The 24,990-nt window shown below is 62.3% G+C and overlaps 1 protein-coding gene across 2 annotated transcripts in view; it reads left to right on the top strand.

The window, feature by feature from the left end:
* Positions 1-482: 482 nt before the first annotated feature.
* The window catches only part of PKP1 (plakophilin 1), a 40,708-nt gene continuing 16,200 nt past the window's right edge, over positions 483-24,990 (top strand). The window contains exons 1-2 of one of the 2 annotated variants that reach the window (XM_043485907.1): positions 483-991; positions 9,868-9,974. In XM_043485907.1, the coding sequence (XP_043341842.1) occupies positions 790-991; positions 9,868-9,974 (309 nt within the window). In that variant the 5' untranslated portion in view covers positions 483-789. Of the gene's footprint in view, positions 992-9,457; positions 9,664-9,867; positions 9,975-24,990 lie in introns of those variants that run through there. The other variant, XM_043485908.1, reaches the window with a different exon arrangement.

Here is a 24,990-nt window from a genome sequence, read left to right as displayed (position 1 = left end):
GTGGAGTCTGGAGTTTCAGAGACACCCACTGCTCACACGGTGTTGCCCTGGGGAGCCCATGTCCGGGATGGGGGTGGGGGTGCTACCCTATGGTTTTACGTCTCACATCTGGTCCTGGGTGGGCTTCGGGCCCCCACCCCTTCCCTTCAGGTCAGAAGCTGTCTTAGCGCCGAGCCTTTGGACAGGACGGTGCTCCTGCGTCAGCCTGGGAGCCCCCCATTCACAGGGCTGGTCTCTGCCCTGACCCCTGGACGAAGGGAGGCGGGCATCGGGCTGTGCGGGGCGCAGAGTGGAGAAGGACTCTTTTCCTGGAGAGAAGTCTCCCGCGGCCCGAGCTGAGCGCACGCTTTATTCCTGAGCGCGCAGGACGGGGCCAGAGGGCGGCTCCCCGGAGCCGGAGGCGGCCTCACCTCGGCAGGTCGCGGCGAGAGGGACGGGGACAAAGGGAGAGAAAGGAGGAAGCCGCCACGGTCCACGTTCGGGACTGGAAGCCCTGCCCCCGAGAGCGCCCGGCCCGCGGCGCGGCGCCCGGGGCTCCGGCGGAGCGGCCGCGGAGGGGAGGGGGCGGCGCGGGGCGGGGCGGTATATCCAGTCTGGCGGAGGGCGGGCCCGCCAGTGCCGGGGCCCGGACGGCGGGTGGAGGCGCCGGGAGCAGCCGAGAGCCGTCGCGCGCGCGGACCGTCGCTCTATGGGCACAGGGCGCCGCTGAGCGCGAGAAGAGCCCGCTCCCGCAGCCGCCCGCACCTCGCGCCGCTCGGCTCGCTCTCCAGGCCCGCGCCCCGCGCCGCCATGAACCACTCGCCGCTCAAGACGGCCTTGGCCTACGAATGCTTCCAGGACCAGGACAACTCGACGCTGGCTCTGCCGTCCGACCAGAAAATGAAGACCGGCACGTCGGGCCGGCAGCGCGTGCAGGAGCAGGTGATGATGACCGTCAAGCGGCAGAAGTCCAAGTCTTCCCAGTCGTCCACTCTGAGTCACTCCAACCGAGGTAAAGGCCGGATGCCCGCGTGGCCGCTCGCCCCTCCCCGACGCGAGGGGCGCGCGCGTCCCTATCTGGGGGCGCGGGGCAGGGTCCGCGCGGAGCGCCCCAGCGGCGACCCCGGCCTTCTGGTCCCCCTTGGAGCCGCGGCCCTGACCGCTCAGCGGCGGACAGTCAGGACCGACCTCTGGTCCAGGGGTTCTCTTCCCCAGCCTGCTCCGGGGGTCTCTCCCCGAGTACGGTCCTGCCCAGCCGCCCGTGGTCGTGCGCCCCTCACCCCTCCCACCCCAACGTTCACGGACTTAGCTGTGGGGTCCCAGTCCTGGGCTGAGGGGGGCACCCAGTGCTTGGCTGGGATGGGCGGGGAGTCACAGAGCCCGATGAGAGCCCAGGAGGGGCACGCACTCTGGCAACCGGGCACCGGCGGCAGGCGCCCCTGTGATGGCCCAGCGCTGGAGCCTCACAGCAGTGTGGTTCCCAGGTGGCCCCAGGGCAGCGGACGCTGGGGGCCGAGCCCGGGAGGGGTTCAGGACGCCCTTTCCCGGGGCTGAGAGCTGCCCCCTCTCCCTCGGGACTGTCTGCCCACTCAGCTGGTGTAGAAGTATGCCTCTTAGAGGCCAGAGGCAATTGGGTTGGAGGTCAGAAACGCCCCTACCCTGGTCTGGGCCCTGGTGCTGGGCACTCCTTAATCTAGGCATGGGTCTGGCCAGCCCCTCCCTGCCGCGCTGAGGTCCCCCAGCTGTCCGGGGAGGGCAGGAGAAAGGGGCAGGACCCCGAAACTCAGGGAGGAAGGTCTGATACCTGACAGGCGCCTTAGTGGAAGTTCTAGACCACAGACTCACACAAAGCATTTCCCAGTGAGAATTACATGTAAGTCAGCGGGTACCTTCTACTTAATTATTTAGTTAGTTAAGTTTGTGAGAGTCCAGTCAGTTGTATACAGCTCTTTGGGATCCCATGGGCGGTAGCCCGCCAGGCTCCACTGTCCATGGAATTCTCCAGGCAATAATACTGGAGTCGGTTGCCATTTCTTTCTCCAGGGGACCTGCCCAACCCAGGGACTGAACCTGGGCCTTCTGCATTGCGGGCAGATTCTTTACTGCCTGAGCTACCAGGGAAGCCCCGTAGTTTAAGGCCAATAAGGAAGCTGCAGACTGTAAACCAGTACAGGTCAACCAAGACTTATTCATTGAAAAAAAAAAAGAGGTATATTTTTCAAGAGCTCTCGAGCTCATGCGAGAGTGGGGTAGACGAGAGCAGTAAAGAGGAGGAGACAAAGGGGATGGACCCCCGCCCGTGGCCCACACGCGCATGCACACACACGGGCACGCAGGCACACACATACCAGCTCTCTCTCTCTCTCTCACACACACACACACACACACACACACACACACACACACACGGCAGCTCGCGGTTTCTGCCTCCGTGCCTCCTTCTCTCCCCTGAGTGGCCCCAGGTAGAGCTGAGGGCGAGAAGATGGCTGGCAGCGGACTGCTCTGCGCCCAAGCCCCCCACTCCTGAGGCTCTGTGCTCCCCGCCCTGGCTCCTCTCCCGCCAGGCCCCACTCAAAGTCACAGCTTCCGGAGCGCTTGCCACCTTCCCTTTTGCTTGGGGCCTCGGTGGCTGCTTCCAGCCTTTTTTGGAAGTAGGACTGGAAAACAAAGTGGCCCCTTCTGGGCACCGCGAGGTCACCGCTCATGCCAGCTTCCTCTCCCTGGGGCGGGACTCGCCGGTCCCTCCCCTCCCGCTCCTCCCTGGCCTGAGCTGGGGGCCGCAGCTCCGGAGAACACAGCCAGTCAAGGTGCCCGATGCCCCCTCCCCGCCCCAACAGGGTGCCTCCCTCACCACGGGTGACGTCCACCCCCCTCCCCGCGCCTCCACCCCAAGGTCCGTAGGGGGCGTCAGCAGGAGCGTGTGGACTCTGCCGATGGCCGGCGCGTCCACTCTGAGGGCTGACACTGTAGGCGTGTCCCCTTTACCCTTGGCTTGGACCAGTTTCCCCAGCGGGCGCTGTAACTGGGTGAGGCCGTCAGGCCACCTGGAGCTGGTGTTTCTGGTTTGTCCGGCTTTGTCTTCGGAGGGATCCCCTCCTTTTGGCAACCGCCGCCTGGGCGCCCCCGGTTTGCTCCATGACCACCTCTGCCGGCTCCGGTCTCTCTTTATCCCGTTGGTTTCACTCGACCCATCTGCTCTGGTTCCCAGGAGGGGTGACGGGGTCCCTGGGGGGGCCACACGTCAGGCCGTCCCCCTCTGCCCCAGGACAGACTTGGTTCTCCTTCCGTTTCCCACGACAGGAGAGCAGGCTTCTGTGAGGTCTTTGATTCTCCCAGGCCCCCGCCCTGGCTCCGGCCCCACAGGGCTGCTCTCCACCTGGTCCGGGAGGGGCCTGGAGCCTTCGAGGATGGTGAAAGGGGCCCCGTGGAAGGGGCCTGGGGCAGACGCCATGCCCTCCCCCAAAACCTGGGCCCAGAAAGACGCCCTGCCCAGCCAGGCAGTCCCCAGGGAGGGAGGGGGGTCTCTGGGGCCTGGAGACCCTGCAGGTGGAGTCTGCTTGGGATCTGACCCCCCCTTTTCCTGAAGGGGCTCTGGAGCGTGGCTGCCCTTGCTTCCTGGGGGTCCCCGTGGGCAAAGGGTGTAAGCCAAGGTGGGAAGCAAGAGGCGGCCCAGTGGGAGATGGGGGCTGGAAAATGTGACCCCCTCGAGGGGGAGACCACGCGGGGTAGACATGGGGGAAGGGGCTGGCGCACTCGTCCGGCCCCAGAGAAGGCTCTGCCGCACTCATGCCCTTTATGCTCCCCTTGGAGCCTCTGCTGAAAGCTGAACAAGACTGCTCAGACTCAAATCCAAACCTGCCACCACCACCACGCACACGCACACAGGCACGCACACACCCACGTGTGCGCACACGCACACATGCACACACACACAAATGTACACGCACACATGTACGTGCACGCGCACGAATGCTGGAGCCCACTCCCTTCCACACACCACTCCTCACTCCAGGGAGTCCTGACCCGCCCGCCCTGCCCACTGCCCCGAGACGGCGTCACCACGGGCTGGGGGTCCCGTCTGCACCCTCCTCAGCAGCACCGTTTCCTGCCCACGACGGGCAGAGGTGGGGGTGCATGGGGCAGGCATCCTCTCCCCGAAGCCCTCCTGGTGGAGGCTTGCTCCCGGGGAGGGGAGGGCGCGGCACGGCCCCGTCTCAGGCCACGCTGGCCGGCGCTCTGGCCTTGCGTGGGCCGTGTCTCAGCACGAGCCTGCGCCCGGGCCGGGGGTCTGCTCTCCGCTCTCTTGGAAGGTGTCCCGTCCCGGGCACAGGCCAGGCTCAGACAGCTCTGCTGGGCTTCTCCCTCGGGACCAGCGCCGAGGCGCGAGGAGGGCGGGGTGTCTGCGTCGGCCTGTCCCAGAGCAAAGTGTCCTGATTAAACCTCACAGGAGCCAGTGCTCCTTGCTTCACAATGCCTCTTGGCTCGGAGCTGAGGATTTAGCCAGCATTTCCACTGGCCTGTTACAACAGATGCAAAAATGCCGAGTATCCTGGGTGTTCCACGGCACATGCCATTTCCCGGCACCCTGCTCCTTTGCTAAGCTCATTGACAGAGATTAAAAAAACAAATAAACAAAACAAGCTCCTCGCCCCGCACACCAAACTATCAGTATCAATACACCAGTTGTTCTAAGTTTAAAATTCTGGGAGCTACCTCTGCCATAGGGTATGACTCCCAGAAGGTGTGTGATGTTTGAACAAAACAAAATGAAGGAACGTTTCCCATGGAGCGGAAGGTAGCCTCGTGCAAGGCTCTTTATTGGTACGCACCTCTGAGGCACGCACGTGTGCACACACATACACACTCACTCCCTCTTGCAGCTTGTGCAGTGGTGGGAGTCTGACTGGTCCCAGGAGGCTTGAGCGCTCTCTGGAGCTGTTGCCAGCTGCTGTGTGACCTCAAGCCAGCCCTCCCTCTCTCTGGGTCTGTGCAGCCATTAGAGGTGGGGTGCGATCACCGCAGATGTTTCACTGGAAGCAGATTGTATGTCTCACTGCCTCTGCAGACCGTTTCCCCAAACCACCTGCCATGGCAAAAGGCCACTCCTCGCAAGACACAGCCCTCCCAGTCTCCCTCCAGGAAGCATCGGATCACCAAAAAATATCTCCCAGTGACTGCTCTCAATCGCGGCCACACGTTGGCACCGTCTAGGAGTTTTAAAGAATGAGCCTGCCTGGGTCCCACCCTGGAGGCTCTGGCTTAGTTACTGTGGGGACGGTGTGGGCAGGTGGACTTGCAACAAAATTCAAGAATCCTTGTTCTTGTCCCCGCCCTCCCTCAGACAGAGACCCAATGTGGGGATCACCCCATCCCATGCACACACACACACACACACTCACACACACACACACTCACACATACAAATGACATCCGGCTCGGCAGTAGCTGGGGACAGTCGTTTACTCTGGAAGCCCCCGCGGGGTGAGCCCTGCCCAGCGCCCCCCCCCCCCATGCCAGCCCAGCCCTTGGCCCAACCCGCAGGCTCAGCGGTGGCCGCGCACAGATCATCAGAAGGAGAAGCAGGTTCCGGCAAAGCTGGTTTGAGCACGCCCTGGCCGGCCCTCGGGGTCACGTGTGCTGGCGAGGGACGGGGGAGATGGGGCTGGGGCGGCCCAGGCCGCTCTGGTGTCTGTTCCTACACGTGCGCAGGAGTGGGCAGGACTGTGCCAGGGTGGCTGTGGGACTGGGCTGAACGCCCCCATCCAGGGCCGGGTGGCGCGGCCGGAGCCCCCTGCTGGCCTGGGCGAGGGCGGAGGGGCCGGCGCCGGGCTGCCGGACGGTCAAGGCGCCCCGGCGTCTCCCTGCTCTCTCACCGAAGTCTCTTTTACTGTGGGCCCCGCTCTGCTGGGCATCCCTCATGGAAGGGATTTAGGGGGTGAAGCAAAGGCGTTTTCAGGGCCAAAAGGTGGAGGGCGTCCTTTCTCAAGCTTTTGTGCGGAGGAATCAACGTAAGCGCAAGAGCAGCTGGAACGTGGGGCGGGGGGACTCTGCCGTGGAGCAGCCCGGCCAGCAGGCTGGCCATGTCCTGACGGCCTCCTCCAGGTGGAGTCCGGTCCCGGGGTTGGCATGGGTGGGGACCTCCCCCCCCACACACACGCGCGCACACACACACATACACACACACACACACACACACAGCACAGAGTGTGTCCAGCAGGTGGCCGCATGCCAGCTGGCTCCACAGGAGGCCCGGCCCCCCGGGGGTCTTCCCCAGGAGGAGCTGGCCGTGGTCGGGTTGGGGGAGCGGGCGGGGCCCACCGAGAGGAGAGCAGGAATGTTTCAGGTGTGGCAGGCGTGGAAAGCTTGGAGGTGGAAGGATGAATCACCCTGGGAGGGTCTGCCCGCCTGGCGGGGGAAGAGTCCTGGGCGTCCTGACGAGGGCTCCCCAGTGACCCGGGGCGAGTTGCCCCCTCTGTGCGGCCCGAGGGGAGGACCCCAGGTGCTGTCGTCTGCGGGGTGGGTCTGAGACGGCTTCTCCCCCGAGCGCTGACCCAAATGAGGCTTCTGTGTGGGCAGAGCGGCCAACAGTGCTGACCCCACGGGGAAGGCGGACCTTTGCCCTCTGACCCCAGACTTCTGGGGGTGGGAAGACAGCTCTGGCAGACACACGTTGGACAGAGAGGCCCACGGCCCTTCCTGAGAGGACGTGGGTGCCGTGCCCCCCGGGAGGTGGGGTGAATGTGGAGTGAGAGGTGCTGGGACCCTTCTTCCCACCCCCCGCCAGGGCTGCGGCCTTGGGCATTCTGGCTCCGGTCTCTCCCAGTTTACGGACCAACAGGGACCTCTCTGGGTGCGGGGGGACCTGGTCGAGTGGAGTGAAGAACCCCAGCCCCCTGCTGCAGGTGTGGGGACGCTGAGCCCCAGGGCTGGGCGGGGGGCACCATACCTTACCATGCCCTGCACCGAGAGGACGGGGACCTGGGTGCAGGGACCAGGTGGGGGTCATCGTGGAAGGCTTCCTAGGAGTGACGTCCAGAGAGGCCAAGGGGCCAGTGGGAAGCTGTCAGAGCTGTTGCATCACTCTCGGGGGGAAGCTCCATCTTCTTCCTGCTGCACTTGACTCCGAGGGTGGTGCTTACCAACCAGACCCCCGGGGTCAGGAGAGGGAGCCCTTGCTTCTGCCGTGGGCGCAGTGCTCACAAACAGCTCTCCTCCTGCCTGCACCCCTTCAAGTATCTGGCATGCTGCAAGGTGTGACTGCAAGTATGTGAAGTCTCTGGACTCCCCTCGAAACCGCAGCCCACAAGCAGCTGCCTCCCGCCAGAGAAGTAGTGCTGGCCGGTGTGATGGCAGCCTCGTTCTCACAAGGAGGCCAGGCCAAGTGGCTCATGGTGGGAGTCAGGCAGTCTGACCCCCAGTGGCAGGTGATCTTGGGAAGGTGCCTTCAGGAGCTGCCTGGACGGGCCTGGAGACCTTGGTCCAAACAAGTGAGAGTTACCACCCACCCCTGTCACCCCCGCAGGCCCCCTGGGTCACAGGAACTGGCCTTGGCTGATAGGGTACTCCAGAGCCACAGCAGAGAACTCCCCCACTGTCACATGGAGGGAAGTAAGAGGGAGGCGGGCAGGGGCAGGTGTTGGGGAGGAGACGCTTCAGCTGGTGACCGAGAGGACAAGTGATGTCTCTGCTGAACGCCTCCCTCTTGAGCAGGGTGGGGGCCCCGTGGGAACCTGCCCTCCGTGGAGCCTCCCGGGGATGCCTGTCCCAGAACCCCATGTCTGTCGCCAGCCCAGATTTCCATCCAAAGCAGCTGGTTGGCCCCACACCCGCCCTTGGGTGAGGACTTCCTCCCCTGTGGGACCCTGGTCTGTTCCCCCCGCCCCACCCAGAAGGGCTGCGGGAGTGGGCTGGATGGAGGGGAGGTGGGCAGGACACCAGCTGTCAGCTGCCTGCCCTGGGGTCCACGCCCATGAGATTGCCCCCAGACTCCTCCTGAGGATGGTCACCTTTCCAGAGGGGCGGCTTCCTGAGAAGGGAGGCGGTGTGGCTGCCTGGTCATCAGGGAGCTTGGAGTAAGTCACAGCCTCAGGAGAGCCCCTTCGGGAGTCAGGCCTGGGCCCAGGGCACCCTGGAATGGGCAGACCTCTTCGGGGACCCTGAGGCTGGCAGCCAAGCAGATGATGATGAAGCCTTTGGTGCCCAAATGCTTCCTTGCTGAAGCCTGTCTCTAGAGACAAGAAGGCCGCTTCCCTGAATGCCGTGAGGTGAGAGTCGCTATGATCATACAGCCATGGGACCTGGGGGTGCAGAGAGGCCACCCCTTCTCTCTCCAGAAGAGGAAGGCCAGGCCCAGTGCAAGTGCGTGCCAAGTCTCTTTAGTCGTGCCCAACTCTTTGCGACCCCATGGACCGTAGCCTGCCAGGCTCCTCTGTCCATGGGATTCTCCAGGCGAGAATACTGGAGTGGGTTGTCATTTCCTCCTCTGGGGATCTTCCCCACCCAGGGATCGAACCTGCTCTCCTGTGCCTCCTGCATTGGCAGGTGGGTTCTTTACCACTGAGCGACCTGGGGAGCCCCCACCGAGGTCCAGAGCCAGGACCAGTTTCAGCACCTCTAGCTGCAGGGCAGGGGTCTCTGCCACAGCCACTGGCCCCAGCAGCCCTCCGTGGTGGGGGCCTGGGGAGTCAGGGGCAGGACCCCTCCTGTGAGCTGTCGGGGTCACCTGGCTCTAGACAGGAGGTGGCCCGAGGCGGGGACACACATTGCAAAGCCGCCCCTGCACTCCCTTCTCTCCCAGCCGGGTGCTCGGCGCCCACCCCCAGAGGTGCGGGGGTCTGAGGGGCACAGTCCCCAGGGAGGAGTGGACTGAGCCAGACCCTGCCCCTGGAGCTGAGCCCGGGCCCTCTGACGGGATCCGTCTTCCCCAGGGCCCGAGGGGTGTGGGGCCGGCCTTGCTGCGGACTCCCAGGCCGTCGAGCCACAGCTCCTGGTCCTGGAAATGGGGTGCCAGACGGGATGCGGCCTGGGGACCAGACCCAGGACAGCCCCTCGGGTGGAGCTCGGTCCCAGGTTTTGAGCTTGGGTCCACGGACGATTCCGATTCCACGTCTGTGGCCGAGGAAGTCAGGCCGGGTTGGCACAACACGCGGCGTGAGCGGAGCCCTGGGCAGGTCACCGTCAGCTTCTAGGGCAGCGGGCAGAGCCGGGCTGTCCTGAGGCAGCCCCCCACCCCCCGCTGTCTGGTGAAGGGGCCGTCTGTCCAGGCCGCCCTCTGAGAGCTGAAGCCACTCTGCCCCTAATGATCGTAATGACACTCCGTCCTCCCGCGGACCCTGTCATCTGCGGGCCCACACGCTCTGGGAAAACAGTAATTACTCCTTCCTGGACCTTTGAGGTCGGTGGCTGCTCCCCCTTTGGCGGCGGGGGCACCTGGGAGAGGAAGGAGGCCCCTTACCCCATCTGGGTCAGGAACCAGAGTCCGCCGCGGCGCGGGCCGCATGCTCGGGCGCTGCCCCATGGCCCTGACTGCAGCCTCTGGGCCCAGCATGTCCACCTCCTGGCTGTTTCCCCTGAGCGGGAAGGCCGTCCTCGTGGAGCGAGGGGTCCTGCTTCCCTGGACCGGGGCGGCAGGGGCCCGAGGCCCCCCAGGCCAGCTCCTGACCTGTTGGTGCCAGCCCACCACAGGTAGACCCTGGAAGGGGGCTGCCCGGGGCCCTGAGAGCTGACCCGCAGCCGTGCGGCTGTGCCGGAGGTGGGCAGAGAGGGAGAGGCGGGCACAGAGCTGCTCCCTGTCCTCCTGGTCTCCTCTGAGGGTGCCGGGGCTCGGGGGACAAGGGCTGGGGGCAGCGTGGGGCCGGCACCGTCCTAACGCCTGTCCTTGCCCCCAAGGCTCCATGTATGATGGCCTGGCCGACAACTACAACAACTACGGGAGCAGCAGCCGGAGCAGCTTCTACTCCAAGTTCCAGGCGGGGAACGGCTCGTGGGGCTACCCGGTAAGGAGCCGATCCTGGGCGCTTGCGGGCACGGCCCCCGGTTTGAGCAGGAGAAAGCATCCTGGCTGCTGAGAAGGGGGTGGGGGGCAGCAGGGTCCCCGAGGGGAAGCCCCCATCTCTGACCGGTCCGTCTGCTTGGCCATTATTTCACATGTGGCGCTACTGCGCTCCTTCCGGGCAGAGTGGGTATTTCTAAATGTATCAAATGAGAACATTTTAGAAAAGGTGTAAAGAAAGCATCTTTTTTTTTAAGTCCATTTTCTCATATGTCTGATTTACTCATGGTTCTGAAAGAAGTTTGATTCTTGTGGTCCGGTCATGGGCGTACTTAGATGTTTCTAGAAACATCCCCAGGGGCCCCCTCCTCAGTGGGTGCTGATGACCAAGGACGGGACTCTGGAGGTCCCCTGGGGGGGCGGGGGCGTCCACGGCGGCCAGTTCTGGAGTAAGAGGGTGTGTGCCCGGGGCTTGAGTTTATAAGTTGGACAGACCCACGTTGAGATTCTAGTTGTGCTGCTATGGGGCTTGCGACCTTGGCCGAGAGTCTTCCGTGCCTTAGTCCCCCCACAGGTAGGATGGGTCCGACAAAGTCTATCTCTGGGTTGTTGTCAGGCCTAAACGAAACAATATGCATTGAAAAACCCGAGCATAGCCCTTCTTAAGAAACTTATTTTGATTAGCACAATGAGACTATCCTCGATGCCTCCAGCCAAGCCCTGTCTCCGTCCTTCTCTGTGGCCTCACGGCTGCGCCCGCCACCCATTACTGGGCAAATACCTCTTTAGCCCTAACTCCACACCAGGCACTGAACCAGATGCTCTGGTTCAACCACACAAGCCCACACAGGAGTCTTCTACTCCAAATCGGGGTGCTGGGTTAGGTGACGCCCAGGTTTCTGCCCAGTCTGCAGATTCCGTGGCTTTATTTTTGCTAACGTCCACATCAGCCTGTGCTGATCCAGGAGTTCTGTGAGGCCCCTCGGCCTGGGCAGCGGGGACATCTTCTCCAGGGGACTCGGCTCTGTGCGCTGGGTCTTGGGTTTCGGCAGCTCTGGCTTTGAGCCCACGCTGCTCACAGATGTCACCCTGATTGTCAGGGTCCCGGGCAAGAGGGAGGTGGATGGTCTACAAGTTAGATGTTCTCTGTCATCCCCTTGATTCCTTCCTCCCTGAGGTCTTGTTGAGGCTCATTCGGGAGGACTGGGCTTCCCTGGTAGCTCAGACAGGAGGACTTGCCTTTCTTGCATGTCACAGGTTTAACTAGGTTTGCTGTGCATTCATTTGCCCTCCTTTTTCAGATTCTTGATGTCAGTTGATAACACCAGTGCCAATAACTGATGAATACAGTGAGCCCAGCAGGTCGGTAGTTCAGGCACAGATGTGAGCAAAGGGCTTTGACACATAGACTGATGACCGGGCAGAATCTGGAGATGACTTATAATGCCGTGCAAAGGGTGAGGAGAGAGGAGGGCAGGTCCCTGGACGGGGCCAGCAGTGAGGATGAGTAAGCTGCTGACTGAGCAGTGTGTGTGTCTTCACGGCGGTGCGTTGCCCAATCGGAACCTGGGTACCCGGGCGCGAGCCCTGGGCACTGTGGCCCTGGCTGTCAGCTCTCCCCTCCGTGGGGGCTCCACCTGCCCTGGGGGGGGCATCCCCCAGGCAGCGTCCTCAGGTGGGCCGTGAGGGGTTGTCTCAGCGGACCTTTGGACAGGGCCCACGCGGAGCTCTTCCCGAGGGGTTGATCCCAGAGCCTGAGTGTGGCAGGGCTGAGCGTTTCTTCTGGCCGCCGCCCCCACCCTCGCGGTGCCTGCCTGCTGACACCTGGTGAGAAGCCCTCCCTCCCGGGCCTCCTCGCTCCTTCTCCGCTGGCGGGACTTCAGACATGACTCAGGGCCGGCGCTGTCGGGGCACGTCCCGGCTCCGCTCCGCTCAGGAGGCTTCTGGGAACAGCGCACGAATGCGCGCACACGGGGATTTGGCAGCGGGAGGGGCGGGGGGCGGTGGAAGAATTGATGCTGGAGCCAGCGGCATGTCAGCCAGGATGGCGGAACCCAGCAGGTCGGGACTCGGGCCGGGGAGCAGAGGGCGAGCAGCGGACACGCCAGGAGAGCCTCAGGCCGAGGGGCTGTCCCAGGGACGGAGTGCCCAAGCCAGGGGGCTTCAGCCCCGCCCCCTCCCGAGAAACCGGCCCAGAGGGCGGGGTGGGGGCGCGCAGGCACGCGGACCCTCCTCAGAGGAGCCTCCAGCTGCCCTCGGAGAAGCAGGGAACTGGGAGAAACCCAGAGAGGACGCCGGCAAGGCGAAAGCAGGCGTCGGTGGCTGAGCCGCAGGACTGTACCAGCCCTGCCATTACTCGTGACCCCTAAAGGTTTTTATAAAATATACTGGTCGTTAGTGCCATTTTAGGGGCCCCCTAACAAAACCAGCCCCATTTCTGTGTTGTCAGGACCTGTGTTTGAGCAGAAATGACAGTCAGCCCTCTGAGAGTCTCACTTCTCAGGCTTGAAACATTGAATCAACTTCAGATAACAAAGATTGGTCACCCCTGAGCATGGATTTTATCTAAATATGCCAAGTACCTGTGGACAGTTCCAAAAAGGAAAGTTCTAAAGGTGTTTAAAAAGCCGTATGATTCTACCTTATATTCTATTTCAGCAATAGTCTTCTAATTTAAAAAATGTGGACGAGATGTATATATGTGTGTATCAGTCTCTCAGTTGCGTCCGACTCTGAGACACCATGGTCTGTAGCCCGCTAGGCTCCTCTGTCCAAGGGATTCTGCAGGCAAGAGTACTGGAGTAGGTTGACATTTCCCTCTCCATATATATATGTCATCATATTACTTATACTATTTATAATCTACAACCACTTATATCACAAGTCAGCCTTCCCAGGTGGCACCCAGTGGTAAAGAACCCGCCTGCCAATGCAGGAGACGTAAGAGGCAAGGGTTTGATCCCTGGGTCAGGAAGATCCCCGGGAGAAGGGCATGGCAACCCACTTCAGTACTCTTGCCCGGACAGTCCCATGGACAGAGGAGCCTGGCGGGCTACAGTCCACAGGTTGCAAACTGTTGGCCCTGCCTGAAGCCATGTAGCACACATGTACACACACATCACAAGTCAAGAAAATTTAACCTAGAGGGTGTTTAATAGAATGAAGCAAAGTGAATCTGATGCACCATCCAGGGGCTTGAGGAAAAGAACCGGTCCAGAGAAAACTCTTGGCTGGTCAGTTGTCTGTTCTCTTCTGGTCGTTCCAGCCTCCTGGCCCTCAGAGACCGAATCTAGGGGCGGCATCACTAGAGCCCAGAGCCAAGAACCTTGGGGAATGGGGAGCAGGGAAGCTGAGGTGAAGGGTGGGGCATGCCCAGCCTTGTTCTCAGGACCAGGCTCGGGGAGTGTCAGAGCCCAACGAGGCTGACATTCCACAGCTGAGGACACCCGGGCCCAGCGAGGCCCAGGGTCACACGGCTGGTGACGGGGCAGTGGACGGGCCCGGCCTCCCGGCTCTCACCCTGACGGGTTTTCCTGTCCTCACTCCAGACATCGATCTCTGCACTGTAGCACTACAGCCCATTCTGGGGGCTCAGACGAGACCCGTGACTTCACACGCCCTCACTTCCTCCCTGCCACCCCACCCATGCCCACCCCTTCCTCCCCGCCACCAAGAGCTGCAGGCAGCGGCCCCCGCTTCCTTCCTGCACTCGGCTCCAGTCATACATAAAGAAATGCAATTTTGGAGGCCTGTTTAGCCTAAAATGTTATTTGTTGTTTATCTGATCTTCAGATTTAGCTGGGTGTCCTGTACTTGCTGGATCTGGAGACCCCAGGTCAGTGTGTGTTTCCACTTATCCCTGTAAGAGAAACAAGACCCCCAAGCGCCTGTCTCCTAGGCTGGGGATCCAGACAGAATTTCCTAGGGGAGGGAAGGGAGGCTGCTGCCCCTCTGAGGGTCCTTGTGCCGGGTCCCTGGAAGCCAGCTGCTGTCACCCTGGCGTGTCCTGGACGAGGCTGCAGCCCGTGGACAGGTTAGGCTCCTGAGAAAGGTTCTGGGTTAAGGCGTCAGCCTCCTTCACTTGCGCCTCCAGCCTGAAAAGTTTTCCACAAACCAAGAGGTGCGTCATGAGCATTCCATCCCTCTGGGCGTCACACGGGTGAGCGGTGCTTTGGCTGTGGACAGGCTGAGAGCATCCTGCCGGGAGCCGATCCCATACGGTAGTAGCTGCCAGGCGGTCTGGGCCAGGGATCCCCCGGGGGCGCCGTGTTGAACCCCTTCTCCGTGCTCAGTTACACCAGACCAGCGCTCGGAGGGCCAGACTCCCCAGGAGAGTGACCAGGGGAGAGTCTGTCTTCATTCTGGTCACTGACCCCATTTTTCTATTTCATCCCAGTATTCTTGGGCTTCCCTTGTAGCTCAGCTGGTAAAGAATCTGCCTGCAATGCGGGAGACCTGGGTTCAACCCCTGGGCTGGGAAGATCCCCTGGAGAAGGGAATGGCTACCCACTCCAGTATTTTGGCCTAGAGAATCCCATGGACTGTATAGCCCATGGGGTGGCAAAGAGTCGGACACCACTGAGCGACTTTCACTTTTTCAGGGCAGGCCAGTGGTTAGGACTCCGTGCGCTCACTGCTGAGGGCCCAGGCTCTGTTTGGGAAACTAAGATCACACAAGCATCATGGCACTGCTGGAAAAAAAAATTATTTAAAGAAAATACCCAGGATTCACTGCGAATCTTCCTCCCAGCCTCTTCTCAGCTATACGTGTTCCTGACGTGTTAGTGGTTGATGAGCCCATCACGAACCAGCCTCCATGTTCTGGGACCCCCTCCCTGAGGGGGTGGGCACACAACACCCAGAGGTGCCCCGAGGCCCCCTTCTGTAGATGAGAGGGCTGGGCTTGTGCAAGGCTCCGTGGGCGATGGGAACCCAGGCTCTGCGAGCCGCGTGTGCGCGGGGTCTGTGGGGCCGGGCCCAGGGCGAGGGGCTGCCGGAGAGAACGTGGTGGGACCCTTGCCCTTGAGGCAGAGGAACAGCCTATCTTTGCCGGCAGACAGACTGCTCCCAGAGGCGGGTGGCACAGAAGGACCCGTTCTTAGCTTCAGCTCGCCTGTCTCGGCAGTGGGTGAGAATTCCTGTTTCGAGGGCAGGCGGGGCTGTGGACAGGACGCGCCAGTCAAGCAGGAGGCCTTGATTCTGCTCTCAGCTCGGCTGCTACGAGCAGAGGGACCTGGGGCTCATCTCCTCTCGAGACCTTTCTCGTCCTTGGAGGAAGGCTGTTGGATGACATCCTAGCGGAGGGCTCCTTTGGCCTTGAGTTTTCAGGTTTTGTGTGGCTGGAGAGCGGTCCGTGAGCGGCTGCCAGGGCCTCACGGTGGTCTCCGGGTGGGGCGGGGTCACCCCCAGGCCTGTGGGTGCACTGCCTTCTGCTTCCATCTGGGCCGGGCACCGGGGAAACGGCGGCTGGCTGACCCTTGCAGCAGCCACAGAGCTGCTCGGGCTTCGTGCCCTTCACTTTGCAGGGAGGAGGCAGGCCCTCGAGCTCCCTACAGAGGAGGGGAGGCCCCTGGAAACTGCCACCTTGAAAGCCCAGGCCTGCCTCCTGCCCTGCTCCCCTCTCTGAGTTCTCTGATCGGTTTGGAAAGTCCCGGCAGAGAAGCAAGTCCCGTCCAGGCGGGCACGGCTCCTGCCCCCAGAGGGAGTGGTCTAGGTGCTTGCCAGCCCGGGTCCTCTGCCAGCAGTGACGCACCCCCACCCAGTCCCAAGGGCCCCGGGCTCTCGCCGGGCAAGAAGAGGCAACGATCCTGCTGCCGAGGGACAGAATGTGCCCGAGAGAGGAGACGAGGGAGTGGGGCCGGGGGCTGCCCCCTGCTCCCTTCCCTGCAGGAGCAGCCCCCGTCTGACCGCAGCTGGCCCCCCGGGTTCACCAGCAGGGTCTCCTTGGCTCTGAGGTCTTGTGTCAGGTGTCCTCACTTGGGGGAGAGAAGCTGGCACCCAGGGGCTTGGAAGGGAGAGGATGCAGCCCGGGAGCCATGCAGGCAGAGTCCCAGGGCAGCTCTGGGCGGGTAACTGAGCTTGGAGGGCTGCCCTTCGCAGACAGGAGGGGCAGGGGGCTGTCCGGGGCAGGGGGCTCTCCAGGCCTGGGGCTGGCACCGGGCACCTGGACACAGCCATCACCCCCAGTAGGGCAGGGCCAGAGGCCGGGCCCGGAGAAGGCAGGATGTCACCTGTCTGGGTCCCAGCTGGTGGGCCCCTGGGGGGCAGGGGGCGTGTTTGGGAAGACGTGTGCCCGCAGGGGGCTCAGTGCAGCAGAAGGGGGGAGGTCAGACTTTGCCCGCCCGGGGCAGTCTGCAGTAGTCCTTCCCCATGGGGCTCGGGAAGGGGCGCCTCCTCCTCCGGGGGAGGACAGAGCCTGATTGCGTTTATGTCTTCTTGGCGTTAATCCACCTGCCACTTCTGGTCAGCGTCTTCCGAGAAAGGCCGCCCCCCGCCCGCCCCCCGTGAGCCACCGTCGGACTCACCTTCCTTCTCATGAGTCACCTCAGAGCCTCCGAAACTTTGGAGGGGAGATTTGAAGACTCAGGGCCGATCCTAAAGCTTCTTTATTTTGCGCCAGAAGAAAATTAGCGTGTTTTGGTTTTGCCTTCTTTTTTTTTAAGTCCTGACAAAAACTAGTTTCAGCCGACAAGTCTTTAAAGCCCTAACTCGCTTATAACAGTGTTAGTGATAAACGCTAACAGCATGAGAGCCTGGGATGAGGTGCTGTGGCAGGTGGCAGAGTGACTTAACCTCCGGCCTCGTCTCCTGGGTGTCAGTGGCGGGCAGGCGGGACCAGGTCAGGCCCAACCCTGGTCCCCGGTGTCCTGGAGGCTTGGGGACAGGGCCCCGGGGCTCCGGGTGAGCAGACGGGGAGGCCGGCCGAGCCCCTGCCGTCACGCTGGGTGGGTGCAGCCCAAGGAAGCCAGGCTTGGGAGCCTCTTGAATAGTGCAGCAGTTTGCTCTCCCCATCCTGTCTGCACTTCCGGTCCTGGCATCCTTGTGGGGTCGGAGCGAACCGGGCCTTGGGGTTCCGATTCATTAGCGGGGAGGTCAGGCTGCACTGCAGTGCAGGGCCTCGTCCAGCAGATGCCTCACAGGTCTGCTAGGCAGAACCGGGTCCAGAGCCCACTCTGCGCTGTGGGGGGGTGTGGAGGGGAGGGCGGGTGCCCGGACCTCGGCTTCTGCCTCTCCTGCTTGGCTCCAGAGTGGACAACAGGGGGCAGGGGCGGTGAGGGGGGAAGAGGGGGCCAAAACACCGCAGGGGGTCTGCTGCCTGCCTTCCCTTGCGGCTTCCTTTTGTCACCGGGCTCACCCGCTTGGGACAAGAGCAGCAAGCAGCCATTCCCAAGCGGGTGGATGAGGCCCCCACCCCTCGCCTGTAGGGTGGGGCCCAGCCTCCTAGCCCAGGGCCCCTGCGTGTCTCTAAGGAGGCCTTCCTGCCTGGGAAGAGCAAACTCAGCTGAGAACCCAAATCGGGGCAGGCGATGGGAGGTAGAGACAGCTGGGGAGGGAGGCAGCTTGGGGGCTGCACAAGGGTGTGGCCGGGAAGGGGATGAGGGCAGGCTGGTGGGTTTGTTCCCAAGCTCTGAGCTGGGGAGAAGGGCGCGTCCAAAAGACTGCAGTCGGGCTGAATCATAGACGCCCAAAGGCAGAAGCCTGCAGGACTTGCTCTGGTTGGGGAAACGCAGGCTCAGAAGCATGAGGGGACGGCCCGAGGCTGCACAGCCACTCAGGGAGACCCGGCCCTGGGGCACTGACCTCGGGGCCCCTTGTCCAGCAGTCCCGTCATGCTGTCCCTGCTGGGAACCTGGGCATCTGATCTCCACTGTCACTGTTTCCACAAAAATCATCACACCGACAATTATTCCTTAATTTTAATAGACTGACTTTAAGCGTTCGCCCTCCACCCCGGCGACGGAGAGCCCGTGAGGGCACCGCGGCCGTGTTCAGGCGAGGCTGCTCCCGGCTTCTCTGGTTGTCACAACAAGCTACAGGTTTTCAAAGCTACACTTTTGAGTAACAAGCCTTATTAAAAGGAAAACGTGATTAAAAAAAAAAAATCTAGGAAGTGTATTCACTTTGAAAGGAAACTTTGTATCAGTAACTCAAGAGAGAGAAAAAAAAAAACCAGTATCCTTATTTAAGTCCATGCAGAGATGACTTTTTTCTTCCTGCTCAGAAAAGGGAGGTCGGCAAATGTTACAGACACGTCCAGGCAGCAGCCCCGGCCGTCTCCTTCTCGGGAATCAAGGTGGGAAAAAGCTCCAGGAGGCCCACAGAGCAGGGGGGAAGGGCGGGGTGCCGTGCAGGAGGCCAGAAGGAGCTGGGGGTCAGGGGGCAGGCCCTTCTCCTCCCTCTAAGCGCCCCCAGGGCGGGGAGCGAGGTGGCCGGGCTTCTAGGGCCCCGGGAAGCACAGTGAGGCTTGGCTGGTTCCGGGAGCTCGGCCTTTACCTGATTCTGCACCCAGCTTGGTGCAGGGGTGAGCGCGTCCTCCGGCTCGCCCTCCTCTCGTGACCTCGCCAGGCAGCTGTGCCCGATCACAAGGCTGCCTTGCCCACAGGCATCCCCGGGACAGAGGGCCTCCGCCCGGCCCTGTGGGCATGGAGCCGAGTTGTGGGTCACCCAGCCAGGCACCCGAGCTCTTCTTGAACGTCTCCCACTGTCAGCCAACGACGGGGGCAGGCGCTGCCGGGGTCGGGGGCCGAGGGGAGGCGGTTTCCCAGGTGCCGGGCCGGCTGGCCCCGGAGGTGCTGGGGCGGGAGCCACGCATGCTGCAGGGCCCCAGCTGCAGAGGCTCTGGGCCGCTGGACAGCACGCGTGTCACCAGGCTCTGGGCTGCTGGACGGCACGCATGTCACCAGACTCTGGCGGCCGGGTGACTGGAGGGCGAACACCGGGAGAGGTTGGAGGTCTGAGTCCTGCTTCAGAGTCAGCCCCATCTAAGCTGCGTGGCCTTGGCCCGGCCTCAAGTTCTCTGAGTTATGAAATGCTCTCGGGGCATTCCCTGGTGGCCCAGTGGTTAAGACTCTGGGCTTCCACTCCAGGGGCTGCGGGTTCAATCCCTTGTCCAAGAGCTAAGATCCCACATGCCACATGGTGCAGCCAAAAGAAAGAGAGGAGAGAGAGATGCTATAAGAGAGAGCTCTGCCGTCTGTCCTGACACGTCATCAGCCAGGCGGGAGGAGGCGATTGTGAGGCTCCAGCAAGAGGAGGAGTTGTTCAGTCGCTCAGTCATGTCCGACTCTTTGTGACCCCGTGGGCTGCAGCACGCCAGGCTTCCCTGTCCTTCACTGTCTCCCAGAGTTTGCTCAAACTCATGTCCATCAAGTCAGTGATGTCATCCAGCCATCTCATCCTCTGTCGTCCCCTTCTCCTCCTGCTTTCAGTCTTTCCCAGCATCAGGATCTTTTCCAATGAGTCAGTTCTTTCCATCAGGTGGCCAAAATATTGGAGCTTCAGCTTCAGCGTTGGTCCTTCTAATGAGTATTCAGGGTTGACATCCTTTAAGATTGACTGGTTTGATCTCCTTGCGACATGTCCAGGGGGATGACTGGGGGGATCTTTGCAAACTGGAGCACCAGGCCTGCTACAACAGTGATCACAGGATAGGCTCAGGGCATGTCCAAAGACCTTCCCCATGGAGTCTCTTTGTGAAGTGACGTGACGTGTGAAGACCTCCGTGAAGTGGTGTGTGTCCCACACAGGCAGGTGTGCGTGTAGCAGTGTGTGTGCACATGTGCAGAGGTTCACCTTCCAAAGCAGGGGTCGGTCAGCAGACCCTGGAGCTCCCAGCCAACCTTCCCGTGAAATTCCTGGCTGTCTCCCCAGCAGGAGCGCTTCCTTCACCAAGGAGTTTCCAAGGAAGAATCTGCCCCGAGGACTTTGCCACCTCGCGGAGTCTTTCCTTTGTCTTATGGTTGGAAGCACCTCCTGGCTCAGTGCTCCGGGGCGAGTCAGGGCCCAGCGATCCCCCAGGCCCCTGGCACAAGTTGGGGTGCCTGGCCCGGGAGTCTCCCTCGCCCTCAGGTGCGGTCTCTCAGGAGTCCACCCTTCATCTGAGGTTCCAGGGGTTATTTCACGTGGGGGCCTTAGAAGGGTCCCCAGAATGAACCATCACTGGAACCAAGGAGCTGCCTCTGGGTTCAAAAGAGCTTGGGGCTCTGGGAGGGTACAAGGACCGTGCCTCGGACTCGCCTGAGCCCATGAGAATGGTGGCTGACTCTCAGGGGTCCTTTGCCTCTTGGGTCTGTTGAGAGCTGCCTCTGAAAGGCAGTCCCCTGCCAGGGGGTCCTCCCCAAAGTGAAGCGGAGATGTCCACATGTGAAACCCGAAATCCCAGTTCCCCAGACCTATCCTAGGAGGTCAGGAGCTGAGGAAAGCCTGTGTCTCAGGCATGCAGGGCAAGAGTTTCAGAAGACCCAGCCTCTCCCACAGTTCAGGGATGGAGCAGGAAGTAGGATGTGAAGGCAGAGCTGGGTGCTGGAGCTGAGTACCTGAGTTGGGTGTTGGTGCTGGGTGCTGGAACTCAGTACCTGAGCTGGGCGCTGGAGTGGGTGCTTCAGCTGAGTACCTGAGCTTGGTGCTGGAGCTGGGTGCTTCAGCTGAGTACCTGAGCTGGGTGCTGGAGCTGGGTGCTTCAGCTGAGTACCTGAGCTGGGTGCTGGAGCTGGGTGCTGGAACTCAGTACCTGAGCTGGGTGCTGGAGCTGGAGCTCGCACCGTTGTTTCTTCGGACATCACACGTCGGGGAGGCCAGCTCTCAAGGTGCAGGGTGACCAAGTGTACGGGCCCCGCCCGCTGCCCCGTCACCAGGAACAGCAGAGCTGAGGTGGCCTGACGCCTGCCGTGCTGAGAGCAGCAGTGGGCCCAGAGCCCAGGACAGCAGGCTTTTCAGGGCCCCGACTTCTCTCTTTGGAGAGAGCGGCACCTTGAGGCAGCCATGCAGGCTCTTCTGCTTGGGCTTCACGGTCCAGATACTTCAGAAGATCTCTGAGTCACCACGATGGTTCTCACCACTGACTGGTCTCTGTGAACCCTGACCCCACCATCCCGGGTTACAGGGGACACTAGCCATTGTCAGCCAGCTCTCTGGTGAGATCTCTGCTCCCAGAATGGACATCAAAATGTCAGTTTATCCACATTAAACAAATCAGGTGCTAGAAGATGCCTGGCAGCTGGCATCAGTGATTTCAGATCTCCGTGGTGCCCCCCTGCAGCCTGCGAGCTGGTCACCCACCAGCAGTGTCCAGTTCACAAACCAGGGCCCCTGAGTGGGCACTGCTGTCTCTGGGTGCAGGTGATGGACTCCTGGGACAGCTCCTCCTGGCCTGGGGGACTGCAGGGCAAGGCACCCACCACAGCTGCCTGCAGCTCAGATGGCAGGGCCTCCAAGCCCAGGGCCTGCTCCTTCTGTCCTTCATGCTCCGCACCAAGCCCCGTGCCCGGGAAGGAAGGGAGGCCGGCCCAGGGCGGGCCCCTGCTCCCAGCCAGGGAGGGAGTGGCGTGCCGGAGGGGGCAGGGACCGGCACGCCCCCACCCTGCCCCCGCCCAGGTCCCACCTTTGGTGACTCAGGCTGGCGGTTCCCACACTGACACAAATTGCCGAGTAAGCAGTCACCCCATCCCTGGGAAGCTCCCCACGCCCTGGGCCCCGAGTTCCCCGGGGAGCCCTTGCTGGGCGGGGCTCTGTGCTCTCCAGACCCCTGGGCCAGCGCGTCACGTGGTAAGGCCCCCTGCCCCCTAGACTGGCCGTGGTGCCGTCCTGACCGCTGTCTAGGAGGATGGCGGGCTGTGGTCTGTCTGCTCCCCTGGGCAGGGCCCTGGCTGGGTGCTGAGTGGGTGCAGTGAGATGGCAGGAGAGGTCTGTCCCCAAGGCATCTCCAGTCTGGGTTCTTCAGGAGCCCCTCGCCAGGCCAGGAGGGCGAGGACCTCACGAGGTGGCCCTGTGCTGGCTCTCACAGAGGCCCTCTGCGGTGACGCTCTGCTGGGCACGTCTGGGCGGGAGGGGCCGGGTGTGTCCACCTGAAGCCGGTTTGCCCAGCCCCACCTGCCCAGCGAGGCTTGGTCTCAGGATGGGCTTAACAGGCAGGACACAGACCTGCTTCTCACCCAGGCCTGCCCTGTGCCCCTCCGGCTGCCACAGCCCGAGGAGGTGGGGGGGGGGGTGGTGCTTGCGCTCAGGGGCTTGAGGCCCCAGTCCAGGTAGCTTTACTTACTGGGGACTAGTTGCCCACAGGACCAGACTCCTCGCCTCTGAGGACTTCCCAACCTCAGGAGGGGTGGGAAGAGAGCTTACGTCGAGGAGAAGGGTTGGGGGGAACTCAGAAGTGGGCAAAGTTCCCCACTTCTCTACAAAGGAAGGGGAGAGGGAGATAAAATGGGTTACAAGACCTCAGTCATTAGCTGAAGTGGGAGCAGAGCGGGCCCTGGCCGGGCGAGGCTTGCTGGGTGGTTCCAGGTACAGAAACGTGTCTGTCCGGGGCCCCCCCAGGTGTCCACAGGTGGCTCTCTGGTCAGCTCTGCTCCCAGGCTCTCCCAGGGTTCTAGCCTCTGGCGTGTTCCGATACACCTGAGGCTGGCCTTTCCCAAGGAAGCTTGAGATAGCTAGACCACAGGGCGTGTGCGTGTGTGAGCGTGTGTGTGTGTGAACATGTGTGTATATGTGTGTACATGTGTGAGCGTGTGTGCATTGAGCATGTGTGTGCATGTGTGAGTGTGTAGGTGTGTGTGCGTGTGAGCATGTGTGTATGTGTGTGAGCATGTGTGTGCGTGTGTGAGCATGTAAGTGTGTGTATGTGTGCATGTGTGTATGTGAGCATGTGTGAGCGTGTGTGCATGTGAGCGCGTGCATGTGCGCGTGTGCATATGTGAGCATATGAGCATGTGTGCATGTATGAGCGTATGTGTGCGTGTGAGCATGTGTGTATGTGTGCATGTGAGCGTGTGTGTGCACATGTAAGCATGTGTGTGTGCGTGCATGTGCACATTTGTGCATGTGTGAGCACATGTGAGCATGTGTTTATATGTGTGTATGTGCGTGTGTGCATCTCACTGTCCTTTGTAGGCAAAGCCGTGGGCACTGCCAGCAGACCAATGTCTGTGCGTGGGGTGAGCCGGGTCCCCCAGCCTGGCCAGCACTGAGCTGCCGCTCGGCAGTCTGGTGGGCATCTGCTCGGGACCCGCGAGGCAGCACTGGGAAGCGTGCAGGTGTTCTCCCTGGCCACAGCAGCTGTGAGGTGCTCCTGGCAATTAGGGCCTGGGGACCGGTGCAGCACTTATCCCGCAGTGCTCAGGGCATCGTGGACAATGAAGAATTGTCCTGCCCACTCGAAGAAACACAGTGCTGTTCCATCAGAAAGCTGCCCGTGTGGGCAGACCAGCCTCCTCTGCCTTCTTGGAACCCGTGCTCTGAGGCCGCGGCGTGAGAGCAGCCCCACCCCTCCCGGGCCGCCCTGGGTGAGGGCTCGGCCCCTCCTGTGCCCGGGCAGCCCGCGGTCCCGGTCTGAGCGCCAGGGCAGTCCACAGCCGCTGCCCTACCATGAGCCTCACCCTGTGCCGTGCCCCCCAAGCCTCCTCGCGTTGAGCTCTCCCTGCCGCCCCACATGCCGAGCAGGCCTTTGGGGCAGGTAGAAGAAAGGGGCGAAGGTCACAGGCTCCAGCTAGGATGCCGGCATCTGCATGTGCTGGGCTTGGACCCGGGGACTGTCGGAACAAGGACCGGGAGTGTCGTCTCTGAGGACAGGCAGCTCTGGGCTGCATTTCCATTTAAGGCTCAGCCTTCGCTCCAAGGTGCCGTCATCGGCTTCCTCCCCTGAGGAGGGGGTGTGGCCTCCAGCCTGCAGCCTGGGGGCCGGCTTCCTGTTTCTCACCATCAGCGTGTCTCCGGTGCGCCGCGCGTGTGCCAACCACAGACACGCAGACGGCAGCCTGCCCCGCTGACCGCCATCCCTTCTGGTCCCTTTGCGCCTTTCCCGCCCCACACACCTTTGGGCTTGGCTGGTTTGACCCAGTCTGGGGGTGAGCACCGCGCCTGTCTGGGTGCACACCGGCCTGGCTGGTGAGCAGAGCACACCAGAGCACCGTTGCCAGGGTGATGGGGGCTTCTGAGTTGGTTTCACCACTGACCGGAGCTTGACCACAGTGGCTTCCTGCCCCAAAGGCTCTCTGTGCGGGGCAAGGGGGCCTGGCCGAGGGCCAGTGGCTGGACCTAGGGTGGAGGGGGCTCAGCCGGCTGCCCGACCACACCCTTCTGCGTGGGCGCGTGTGTGCACGCGTACACGCACACACACACACTCATACTCACTCACAGGGTGGGGCAGGCAGGCTCTGGGCCCCAGCTCACCCCGGCAAAGCTGAGTGCGAGTCGACCCCTGGTGCACGCGTTTTCTCTGGTTTGCGTGGGTCCTCTGGTCTCGGGGTGAGTCAGAGCCGGCAGGCCAGCAGTTGGCTGCTCTGCTCCGTGAGGGCCTCGCTCTTCGAGCCCCCGGCTCTGCAGTCTCTTCCCAGGGCGCCCGACTCCCCGCCGGGCTCACACAGAGCCCTGGGGGCACCTCGCTGTCCTCCAGGTTTGCGGTTCGGTTGAGCCTTGCCCGCCGCTCCCTTGATGCCCGTCTGACGGCACAGCCCTGGCCACCCTGTGCCCGCTGCAGCCCCGGGCCTGCCTCGTGGGCGCCGGGGGCCCAGGAGCAGAATTCCCTGCTTTGGCCTTGGAGGGGTTCCCCAGAATGCCCTCTGCCCTGGTCGGCGGGAGGCGAGATGAGGAGTTTAGCAGAGAAACGACGATGGGAGAGTCCTTTCAGGGTGGGAGCAGTCCCCCGCGGAGCACAGGCGATCTCGGGAGCCGGGGACGTCTGCACAGGACACGCGGCGGGGCTGCGGCCGGGGACTCAGGTTCCAGCCCCGCGGTCGCACTTCCCTCCGTGGGAAAGCCACCGGCTCCCCTCTGGACCCGGCCCACTGGGACCAGGTCAGCGGCTGTCT

This window comes from Cervus canadensis, chromosome 13 (assembly GCF_019320065.1).
Source record: "Cervus canadensis isolate Bull #8, Minnesota chromosome 13, ASM1932006v1, whole genome shotgun sequence".
In the NCBI taxonomy this organism is placed as follows: domain Eukaryota; kingdom Metazoa; phylum Chordata; class Mammalia; order Artiodactyla; family Cervidae; genus Cervus; species Cervus canadensis.
The sequence above is the reverse complement of the archived record's forward strand: the minus strand, read 5'-3'. Positions and strand labels throughout refer to the sequence as shown.